The sequence below is a fragment of the Saccoglossus kowalevskii genome, chromosome 10 (assembly GCF_978046115.1).
Source record: "Saccoglossus kowalevskii chromosome 10, keSacKowa6.1, whole genome shotgun sequence".
Taxonomy (NCBI): Eukaryota; Metazoa; Hemichordata; class Enteropneusta; family Harrimaniidae; genus Saccoglossus; species Saccoglossus kowalevskii.
Window position 1 is genome coordinate 20710149 of NC_140650.1, and position 12256 is coordinate 20722404.

Here is a 12256-nt window from a genome sequence, read left to right on the forward strand (position 1 = left end):
TAATGTATACCTACAATAGTATTATATTATGTAATTAAATATCAAGCCTGTAAACCCACTAGAAAGTGACGTCCTCGGAGACTGGTCTAGAAACCGAGTCCTCTGAGCATATAGTAATGCGAGTATGTATGTGTGTGTGTGTGTGTGTGCGTGTGTGTGTGTGTGAGTGTGAGTGTAATATTCACGTCCGTCCGTACGTCACGGAATGTACACCAATCGTACCCCAATAAACTGGAAAACTTACCTTTGCAAACACGTCTCTTATGCCGCCTTCTTGAAGTTCTTGAAATCAAATAAGGTTACTAGTTCTTCTAGTAACTAGTGAATGAGACCACTGAGCCGAACAGAATACATGTATAAACAGTACTATAATAAATTGCATGCAATGGAGAATTCACGTGCCGTAATAACAGCAGCATTACTCACAGATCTAATCTACTGTAAAATATTTTATTTCAGCTGGAATTATCATTCGTTGAAAAGACTTTCTGGGTGTTTTGTATTGAATTTATTTTCATTGATTTTTGACAAGTTGACTGTAAAATATAAGAAAAAAGGTATATTCGCTGGATTTTATTTTATAAACATTCCTTCAGCGAAAATAGCAAAAAAATTTTGCAAGCGAAAATAAAGTATTTCACAGTAATTAATTTATTTTGAGCATGCGCAGATGTTCTGTCAATGTTGCCGGGAGAGGTATTTTTTGATGAAAATCGTGAAAAAGATCCACTTGGGATTTTCAGATCTGTTCATCAACCTGCCAAGTTTCACCGTTATCTGCTGTAGAATTTCTGAGAAAATGTTGGAGACGGAAAACAGACAAAACCTGAATTATAAATAATGGGCTGAGCTGTGTTTCACTCCATATAGGGATCGAGGAATTTTAGAATCATTAATACCTGTCGAAAAGTACATCGTCATTATCAGATGATGGACTCCTTGATCTATGGGGTGCGTCCAAGGGTGGAATTACCCCCAGTAAAGATACTAACTTAGCTTGCAAGTTTGAATTAGTCAGCAGATACTTCCCATATATAGTGTCGACAATGTTTTGGGACAGCTCTGTGGGAAGCAGTTGCATTCCTGCTTAAACCAGGAGTTAGCTGGGATGTGGTTCTCATATTTAGAGAGCTTGTGAGAAGAGGAACTCTGAGAACTGTGTTTTCGGGAAATCGGACCGGAATCAACGTTTCCAGCTGTATTTCAAGATTTCCCATGCAACGGGAGTGGGTGAATCTCACCCTGAACTTTTGGTGACTCTGTGGTGACATCAGTTCTCATCCATCAAAAGAACCGCTGACTGGTGACATCTGATGGCAGTTGTAACTAAGCTAATATAGGGTACAGTAATTCTACCTCTCAACTTTCTACTTTCAAACTGTCTGCTGAGTAACACTTGTACTGTGAGTTGGGATTCGTAGTCAAGTTGTGTTCCACTGTACAGAGAACTATTTCTGAATTATGACGATTGATTATGACTATTGTTCAGAATTTCTACGAATGAACTTTTGAAAACATCGTTGTTGAACAGCGCCCTCTACGCTGTGCCTGAATAATCTGCGAACACACCCAGGCCACGCCCGTTGTTGTTGAACAGCGCCCTCAACACTGTACCTGGGTAATCACCGGACACACCCGATTTAGTCGTGCAGTGCCCCCAATGGTGGATTTTGTCTCAGGAACTGCACACAGAAGCTGACTGTGAGTGAACTGTGACCTGATGTGAACATCGATGCTGAACTGTTGACGTATTCATGTGTTTGTTACTTATGCACACTTGTGTTTTTTGATTGATTAATGGTTATTGTTTATTTGTTGTTGATAACATTGGCTTTGTTGGGGACAAATTAGCTGATTTTATTATTCATTGAGGGGCCGATTAGCACATTTAAACTCAAACTCTAATTAGCTAAGGTTAGGTTTTCTTTCTTTCTTTGATATATTTTCAGGATATCCTATCTCACATATTTATATGCATATGCTAATTATTGTACCTTTGTTTATTTTACTGAAGTAGATTGCATTAAAGATTGTGGAGTTAAAGTGCCTGTGTGTGCCGCCTGGTTTTGTTGCCCCTGCTTCCGGTCTTGGTGACTATATCGATGAACCACATGTATCTTTCCTGTGCCGAGCCCCAAAATTTATCTTTCCTGTACACATTTGTCCCACTGAATCAATGATCTGTGAGGCTTTGTAAACGGTGTGTTACATTTATAATATTGTACCGGCTCTAAAAATGTCAACATTGTAATATAACGCTTTCATAATAATTACGCAAACTCAGTTATTTAATATTGGACACAGGACGTTACAAAGATAGATTTGATAAGTACTGTAAAATGACTAATTTTCACTGGGTTTAAATTTCACTGATTTACCATTTCAGGCATATTCAGTGGGTTTTAAATTCACGGTTTCTTCATTTAGATAATGTGTTCTATGCTAAATTTTACATATTCACTGGGTTTTAATTTAGCGCATTTTCCAGTCAGCGAAATAAGCTAAATTAAAACCCAGTGAATAATTACCCCCTTTACAGTAGTTCAGAATTTAATAATAGTTAGTACCCGTTGTATCCCCAAACTGTATCACTAAAACCACCATTTCGATCACTCCTGTGCCAGGGACCAGTGTTTGGGCGACCGGTCGGTGTTTTCAATGAGCCAGCGAGAGAAACGATAACTGAGAAATATAGTGCGGTCGAAAATTAAACGATAAGTGGTTGATTGAAAAGCGAGAAGTTGGGCAAAATGAGTACTGTAGTTCAAGAGATGTTAGCGTATTTCTAATTTAGTTTTAAGTCGTACAATGTTTATTCACTCGCTGTTGACTATAGCTAGAACGCTGTCCATGTCTTCACTTTCAGGTTAGTTTTTCTGCCGATATTTCAAAACCAACGTGATTTTTTATTTGGGATTACGAGAAACGTATGGTATTCATACGCACAACACCTCACAATGTTTCAACTTTTAAATTGTCAGTAAACAAGGTCTTCCATAGTAGCACTTCTATGAGATTGACGTACTAGAATGAATGTGTTCACTGATGACATCATTGAACTGGCCCTCTAGAGGCGAAATTACGCCAAGCAAAGCAGACGTTTGTCGTCTGCTGCACAGCCTGTTTTATACTCGATATTTAGGGCATTTCGCAACACATACAAGCAGTTTTTATCAACAGAATTCATTCATAGATCTCAAATTTCATGTACAGAGTGTCAAAAGCCAGACTTCTGCTCCTCTTGTATGTATGAATTGTGCGATTTCTATTCCTGCAAAGCTTGTCATAATTAATCAACATTTTTCTTCATTTTCACGAAGTCAGATTATTTGTCCTGTATATATTTAAATAATTTATTACGGGGTATGTCATATTCATTGCATCCTATTAAAAAATGGTACTCGTCTTCAATTTCATCATCTGTGCAGAGTTTACATATTCTTTCATTTTTAGGATTTGTTTTTTTGCCTGCTAGTCTCAATAAGTAGTTTATGGTCAGAAATTTTAAATTTGCAAAAAGATCGCCTTAATTTTAAATATCATTTAAATAATTCTCCATATTGAAGGTAGTTTGTTTGTTGCACCATTCGTTCTGCTGTCATTAAATAATTCCCTTCTCCATGTTTTTACATAATTACCTCCCCTATCTTCTTTTCATGTTGTTTTGATAATTCTAAAAAATTGTTGTTTTTAGTTATTTCTTCTATTCTTTCTACCCATCCTGTTTTCCAAGTTTTTATTTCCACAAAGGCAGTTGCTACATGAGGTTATTACAAGAATAATATGTGAGAATAATATACTCGTGAATCGTCATGGGTGGCTGTGGGTGAGCCTTACGTATGGGTCAGTTTGCATATGCGAGTTCCCATGGTAATGTAAGCGCCTAGATTCCAGGTCACTCACAAGTGGGTTCACACACACCTTTTGGGAGTTGATTCTAGCCCGGGTCAAGTGAATCTGTTCACACAAGTTTTTCAGCAGTGGGTTAAAATCAACTCTGGGTCATTTTGCTACTAGTGTGAATAACATATTAAAAACATCAGTAAAGGCTTAATTTGATATATATACATATACACCAAGACACAAATGTGATTTATTCAATGCATTCACGTGTCATTTTCACACTGATTTTACATTTGTCGCCATCTGTTCAATGTTACCAAAAAATATTGTTCAAATAACCATATCTTTTATACTTCCATTAGGGAACTCTTGAACTTATCCAATGGCAATTCCTAATTTTCGAGTTGTCAGTTTCCCTCGGAGTTCCGCTAGAGGGCGCTTCCAAAATACCCGGATGACGAGCCTGAGTGGGGCTGTTTGATGTTATTGATGTTCTGTATTCTTACATGCATAAATCAATAGATTGGAAAAACAAAAAAGTTCCAGAACTCCGCAAATTTCCTCAGGATCGTGGTATAACTTGCAGCAATGTTCGTAAAGCTAAACTTTTTGAACTTGTTGAGTTTGCAAACGAGTTAAATGTTCGCCTTTTGGAGACCGACGATCGCGAAGAGTCAAACAGACGTCGTCGTACTGTAAAACACAGTGAGTCGACGATAACTTTGGTAGCTCCGTATAATGTAATCAAAGAAAGCTTAGAAAGAACTCCCATGTGCTGAGAGTATTGGAGACACATTAAATATAATTCGAAATTACTTAGCTGAAAACTAATTATGCAAATCAGAAAATTAATATGACCAGATTTGAGTGTAAAACTAATGAGGTCTGCGCAATGTAACAGAAAATCTATGTCTCCAAGTTTAATTGAAATGTGATTAGAACCAAAAAATTATGAATTATTATGCTTATTAGGGAATTAATATGAACAGATTTTTACCCCAAACTAATTAGGTTTGTACATTGTCCTAGAGCATCTTTGTACTAAGTTTCATTGAAATGGAATAATTAGTACCGTGAAAACTCCAAAATTTCGACCCCTCTAAAAATTCGGCCGCCTATTTATTTGCCGGGTTTTGGTGTTTTATTTACCTCCAAATGTTCGACTCCACTAAAAATTGCCGACTCATTCTTATTCGAAAATTGCGACCAGTTTTAGTTTTCCCCCAAACGAAAAAAACCCCGATGTGAGCGTTCAAACGGGACCTTCCTCGAAGGCATGAATCCGGGTTTCTGATTGACTGAGAGATTTTTATTTTATTGGTAACGAAAATATATTCTAAATAAACGAAGTTTCAAATAAAAACGAACACAAAAATCTCGGCATGCTGCGTTTCTGAATTGTTGATTATTACTGTACTCAGTAGTGATTATAATAATGTACACAAAATAAATTTGTTGAATGGTTATGAAATACAAATAAAAGTCAACTTAGTTTCATCGTAAGCGAATGATTCCGGTCTCGTATAAACGTTTGATGCTGTAGGATATCCGCCATGTTCTCTTAGGTCAAATAGGTCAAATCGCTAATTAACCAATCAAAAAGCTGGATGATGCGAAAACGGCATGATTTTTTTTAAATAAAAAAATTAGTTGTTTTTAAAAAATAAACTGGTCATCTGAAGAATAATTTAACATTGTTCACAGTGATAACAGCTCATTCTCGAAAGGAAGCTTACCCGCTCACGCTAGTCACGATAAAAATCATACACGTGTACTCTTGAATAAACAGACGTCAATGACTACGGTAAAACTTAGACTCTATTTTAGCCGGCAGGATTGATTGAAATGTCCGAAAAATGACGCCAAAATACACCTTAAAAGTCCCATTTTATTTTCTTAAATCCCATTATATTTTTTAATCCAAGGGCGAATTTACGGCAGAATTTGGTCCCTCAAATCACCGGTACGGTGCTCAAATAAGGGACACGTGAGCTTTGATTCTAACCGGATACATTGCACTGGGTCGGGGAGATCGTTTGCTAAACTTCCATGTATCTTTTGTCCAATGGGTACCTGTACTTCGAACATTCGCAAGTTTTCCTAGGTAGTGCGAGACAGCTTTGTCTTTTGACCTATTAGTTTTGTGCTGACCTCTTCTCCGCGTCTTGATGTTTTGTTTTGCTTGTCATAATACTCACTGATTGATGACTTTGTTTAGATTTTGAGTTACAACTCGGCCACGACCTTTGCTTTTACCGTGAAACATGAGGAAGTTTACGTCAATTGACGGACATTGCATTTTTTAAAAACTAATGAAGCACACTGTCTATCATCCCCATTTTTTTTTGCTGATTACTATTCTGAAAAATTCGACCGTCCGAAAATGCACCTTAATTTTGACTCTAAAAACACGTCACATTTCTAACACAAATTATTTAAAACCGGTCGAAATTTTGGAGTTTTTACGGTACTTTAGATATCAGTGTGAAAGATTAAAATTGGTTAATTATGCAAATTAGGTAATTAATATGTACAGATTTTAACCCACAATTATTCAGGTCTGTCTATTGTCCTACAGCATCCATGTACATTCATTGATATGTGATGTATAGTACCTGAGATATCAGTGTGAAAGTTGGTTAATTATGCAAATTAGGTGATTAATATGCACAAATATTTACCGGAAACTAATTGGGTCTGCATAATTCTAGATTCATTGAAATATGATGATTAGTACTTTAGATATCAGTAGAAAAGCTGAAAATTAATTATGCAAATTAGGTAATTAATATGCACAATTATTTACCCTAAAACTAATCAGGTCTCTGCATAGTCCTAAAGGATCTATGTACCAAGTTTCATTGAAATGCGATGATTAGTACTTGAGATACCCGTGGAAAAGCTGAAAATTAACTAATTATGCAAATTAGGTGATTAATATGCACAAATATTTATCGAAAACAATCAATCTCTGCATAGTCCTTGAGTATGTAAGTACCAAGTTTCATTGAAATGTAATGCTAACTACTTATATCAAATGCTGAAAATTAATTAATTATGCAAATTAGGTAATTAATATGTACTGATATTACCATAAAAACTATCAGGTCTGTGCAGTGTCGTATGACATCTATGTACCAAGTTTCATTGAAATGTGATGATTAGTACTTGAGATATCAGTGGAAAAACCGAAAATTGACTAATCATTATGCAAATTAGGTAATTAGTATCCACGGATTATTACCAAAAACTAATCAAAACCTAGCATTAGTTCAGAGCATCTATGTACCAAGTTTCATCAAAATCCAATGAGTGGTTGTTTAGATATCAGTGGAACAGTCATGGAACCACTAAAAAATAGCTAATTATCATGCAAATTAGGTAATTAATATGCACGGATTTTTACCAAAAATTAATCAAATCTGCGCATATGTTCAGAGCATCTATGTACCAAGTTTCATCAAAATCCAATGAGTGGTTCTTTAGATATCAGTGGAACAGTCATAGAACAGCTAAAAATTAGCTAATTATCATGCAAATTAGGTAATTAACGAGCATGGATTTTTACCAAAACCTAATCAAATCTGCGCATTGGCCCAGAGCATCTATGCACCAAGTTTCATCAAAAACCGATGTATGGTTCTTGAGATAGCAGTGGAACAGTCGGACACACATACACACACACATACACACATACACACATACACACATACAGACACACTAACTGCAAAGACTCCCATTTTGTGCTTCGCACATGGGAGTCAAAAACGCAAAAAAACCTTCATACTTTGCCTTTGTTTGAAATAGCTGATATATTCTCATATTTGTTGCATCGAAGTGACTGGACAACAGCCAGACTGAAAGAATATCGACTTGATAATGGTTATTTATTGCATCATTTCCGTAAAGCTTCATCATGTGCAGAATACAGAATTTATTTTCATTATGGCAGAGTGTATTCGGCAATGATCCATGAAGGAAAATCCTTACAAGCCATGGTTTATTATTAAATCAAACTCTAAAATAGTTTCTGGTGTTTCTAACTGTGTAGTGTAAATTTGATTTAATATTTTATTCACCAGGCGATCAGCAGATGCAGTTATATAAATGGACGCACGTTTTTTCCTTCCGTAGTAATTTTAATTTCAACTTCGCAACAAATGCCATCATAAGGATTATGAACAAAAAGATCAATGTTGGAATAGGCAACGAGTGAATTTTCCATCAAATCCGGCTCAATCTTTTCATTTGCGCTCGTCTCGGGAAGCTGACAGTCTTCGTTTTTCAATCTATGTATAACTGCGGTTGAAAGACGGCTGTCTCCAGTTATTGAACTCAAAAAATACTGGTACAGAATGGAAAATGCCGTGAACAAACCCAAGAATATAGTTTGACGTCCACTCAGGGTCCGACGAAGCATTCGAATCCACTGGCGTCGAAGTGTTGATTTCTTGGACGAAAGAAATGTAAAAAAGTTATTCCATTCATCTCAGGATATTTCGCTCGAGGAATAGCCTGGGGCATTACAATACCAGTTAATCATTTTGACCAATTCTTGCTAAACGTTTGTAAAAAAAAATAAGACTTCGGCAACAGTAACTACTAGTATATTGCTTGCAGCAGACGCCGCTCAAATTTCAACCCCAACACGAACGTTGAACGGACTGTCATCCAGGTACTTTGGGAACGCCCTCTATTGAATTTCGTGAGAAAAATAGTAACTCGGAAATTAGGAATTAATGTACCTTGTTAGGTCAGAAATGTAAATCGCTACAACTTGACATATTCATTTTTTAATTGCTATATTTTCTCTGTACAATTCACTTTCAACTATCTCATCAGCACTAGGTCTCTTGTCAGCCTCTGCCAATAGCCACTCTGCAAACTGTACCTGAAAACATTTACAAATAGGTGAATTGGCTTAAAATTAAATATAAATCATGACTTTTTCAATACAGACATTTCATTCATTCATTCCAAATTGCATGGTTTTGCGACTTGACCGTATGCGATTGTACTGAAAGCGCAATGTGTTTGACTTTGGTAATATACTTGTAAAACAATGATTATGAAAATGCTGAGGATTATACACAATGATAACACTCTTTCAGAAATTTTGAAAACTAAAATTTAAATTTACCTTCTTTGATGATTGGCGGAACCCCTCTGGAAAAATCCGTTGTTTAGCACTCTCCAAAACCTACAACAAATATCGATTTTGAATTTTTCTCTACATTCGACTGTAGTATCTACTGTCAAACTATCACCTCCGTCCCTATTATCATTCCAAGTTCAAAGGTTACACAGGGATGTTTCAACACTACTAAATTTGTTAGTATACTGATAAAAACGTTAGCATTAACAAATCATAGTGAAAGTGTCACCAACATTTTTTTAGCCTCTATCAAGTCCTCTATTAGGGGATTGCTACTTATAAATCAAATGCCAAACCCCAAATTTAAACAGCTAAACATGAGATAAAATCTAGGTCAGGGGGCACCCCATGACCTCAAGATTTGTTTCCCTTACGTCACGAACCACGTCTTGAGGTCAGGGGACGCCCCATGACCTCAAGATTTTTTTCTCTTGCGTCACGAACCACGTGACTGAGGTAATGTAACGACGCCACTTCACCTTGACCTTCACTCTGGTTCCTTTCTCTCTGCATCAAGGACTAGACCAACCTACGGGAAGAGTGGGGTGGTTGGGGGGGGGGGGACCGGGAGTCTATGGTGGGTATGAACTATGTGAATAGGCGGGTTTGGAGAACCCTCTGTCTAAATTTACTACGTTCAATTACCCACAATAGACTCTGGTCAGTCAAAATGACTATTTTGAACTGTAGGTCAGACGCCGATAGACAGTAGGTTGTCCGAGCAAGCAGAAAATGATGAACGTCTTTTCCCCGTCCCAAATGATACACTCTACACCACTCATCACCTAGCTAAGACCCCCAAAAGAGGGTGGTGTCTTACCTTGCCTGTGCTGTCCCTGGAGCAAAATACCAAAAATGGTGCTACGGTGACAGGGTTCGATGTGCCAGAGAGAGCTAGACCCAAAACTCAAATTAGGGGGTAGCATGCTTTCGAAGTAAAGACCGAGACAGTTCTGCATGAGGACATAGGCCGCAAAGCGGGACCTGGGAGCTTCCATGGAGCACTGATGATGACCCTTCTCAATGGATTGGGTGTCTCTTAGGTAGTAGTTGATAAAGACGTTTGCGTTCTCCAGAAGCCTGCCCTCAGAAAATGTTTGAGGGGGGTGCTGACGCTAGCACTAGTGAGTTAGCAATTTCACAATTGTGTTGAGGAAGTTAAAGTATTATAGACCTCTAATACAGTCGCAGTAATCCACCTGGTGAAGGAAAGTGGGGAGGCTAGCCTATCCTGCCTGCCTGGGCTGTACACAAAGACACGTGCTTGGCACCCCGTCTTTAATCCCTAGTACGGTTTTTGTAGCAACTCGGTGCTTGAACCGGGCCGATCCTATGATCCTCCGGCTAACAATATTGACAGCCGGGGGATGACGATCGATGACGATAGTGTCCTAGGATTTGGTTCTTGGCAAGAAACCCGATTCGTGTCTTTAGCACAACTTCATTGTCCATAACGGCGGTACAATTTAGCGAGAAGGACAATGCCTCCAGCTCTGGCCGACGCCTACCTGAGGAGAGGGCCAGTAGGAAGACTATTTTCCACATCAAAAAAATTGAGTGCTGCTGATCAAAGAGGCTCACATGGTGGTCTGCTTAGAGCGGACAACACAACCGACAAATCCCAGTTGGGCGGTTCCCTTGTATGGGGGTCTCGGCCTCTGATATGGAAAGCAGTAAATAGTCCCCTAATAATAGGACAATCGGCTAGTCTTGTTCCCAAAGCGTTCTAGGGGACAAGGGGACAAGGCCGACCTGTAGCCAACGATCGCTGTGTAGGACAAACCCACTTCGTCAAACAGGTGGACGAAGGAGTCTGCTACCTGGCCAATAGAGGGATGGTATGGATCAATCTTCTTTAAGCTACACCAATCAGTGTATGCTCGCCACCTAGAATTGTAGGCAGCGTTGGTGGAATCCCTGTTCGCCCTGGCCAGGACGTTGGCAGCCTGCTCAGATAAACCTTTCGTCTGTGCGAGTCTACTGAGAGCCTATATGCGTGTAACTACTGGTGTTTTGACTAGCATTTCAAACAGAAGTGAAAACTAGGCATTGGTTGGCCAATTGGATGGGACTAATGACAATATGCAGGTGTGCACCTGTCAAAGTTTTCTCCGGTGCCAAGTGAACTAGCGAGAAGTGAGGAAAGGCGTACACATCTATGTGCGTCCACGGGATCAGCACAGCAATACTGGCCCAGGCTCCTGGAGTCAGCGGGAGTGTTATGTACGTCGAGAGCTTGGCGTTCCGGGGTGCGGCAAACATGTCTATCTATAGATCGTCCCACAGCTGAATATGATGGGGAATCTGCCACTCAGCGCTCTAGAGACGGAACCGCCTCGAAAGGGCGTCTGCCAGACTGTTCCTCACTTTGGGGTCTGATCTTGAAACCACACCGAACGGGTAGCGTTTGGTCCAGCGGAAAGCGTTCCATAAAATTTACCCCACCCCCACTTTCAACTTAAATATGTGAGCGAGAGCGTGTTCGACTGTGCGTCTCATGACAAGGTCGGTTCCCTCTGGGGACGCCCATGGGTCGGTAAGAAGGGAGTCAAAACACAAAGCGGAGCCCAGACTCAAGGGTAAATTCCTGAGTCCGGTACCACGCGACAAACCCTGTCTGGCTGAAAGTAGGATGGGGGTTCTATGCTGGTCAATTCTGAATATAACCACTGCACAGTTGCCTCGAAAAACGAGGAGAAATAAACCGGCGGCGAGCCTCTGGTGCTATCATTACATCTATCCATTTCTAAATACATTGGTAAAGCATAAAATGAACACAACATGCATGAGGGAAGCGAAATACAGTTGAAAAAGGTGACGCAACAAAAAACAATGACGTGTTTAAATTGTGTCGCCGAGTTTTATTTTCTTTGTCATGCAAAAACGATACACACAAAGGGGGAAATCGACACGGGGGTAACAAATAAGATCAAAGAAAGCATAGAGAGAACTCCCATGTGCTGAGAGTATTGGAGACACATTAAAAATAATTTGAAACAAGTCATTGTCAATGACGCGTCCCCGTTCCGTTCATATTTGAGTGACATATACATTCATAGCAGATCAAGACTGAAATGCACCTGCATATGTACAACACATTGTACTAAATCTGAACAAAATCCATCCATACATGACTGAGATCCGGTTCCGGAATTGTGAAAATACGTGATTTTGATGCATTTTCGGCCTTAAAATGGCCATCATTCAGCTATTGTTAAGCGGATCATGAAACAAATGCACATATCTATTTGTGACATG

The 12256-nt window shown here is 38.9% G+C and overlaps 1 protein-coding gene across 1 annotated transcript in view; it reads right to left on the reverse strand.

Annotated features, from left to right (window-relative positions):
* Positions 1 to 8620: 8620 nt before the first annotated feature.
* The window catches only part of LOC146737954 (eukaryotic translation initiation factor 2-alpha kinase 3-like), a 33848-nt gene continuing 30212 nt past the window's right edge, over positions 8621 to 12256 (reverse strand). The window contains exons 9-10 of the mRNA XM_085504351.1: positions 8984 to 9043; positions 8621 to 8734 (exon numbers count right to left, since the gene is read on the reverse strand). Coding sequence (XP_085360477.1) covers positions 8630 to 8734; positions 8984 to 9043 — 165 coding nt within the window. The 3' untranslated portion in view covers positions 8621 to 8629. The remainder of the gene's footprint in view (positions 8735 to 8983; positions 9044 to 12256) is intronic.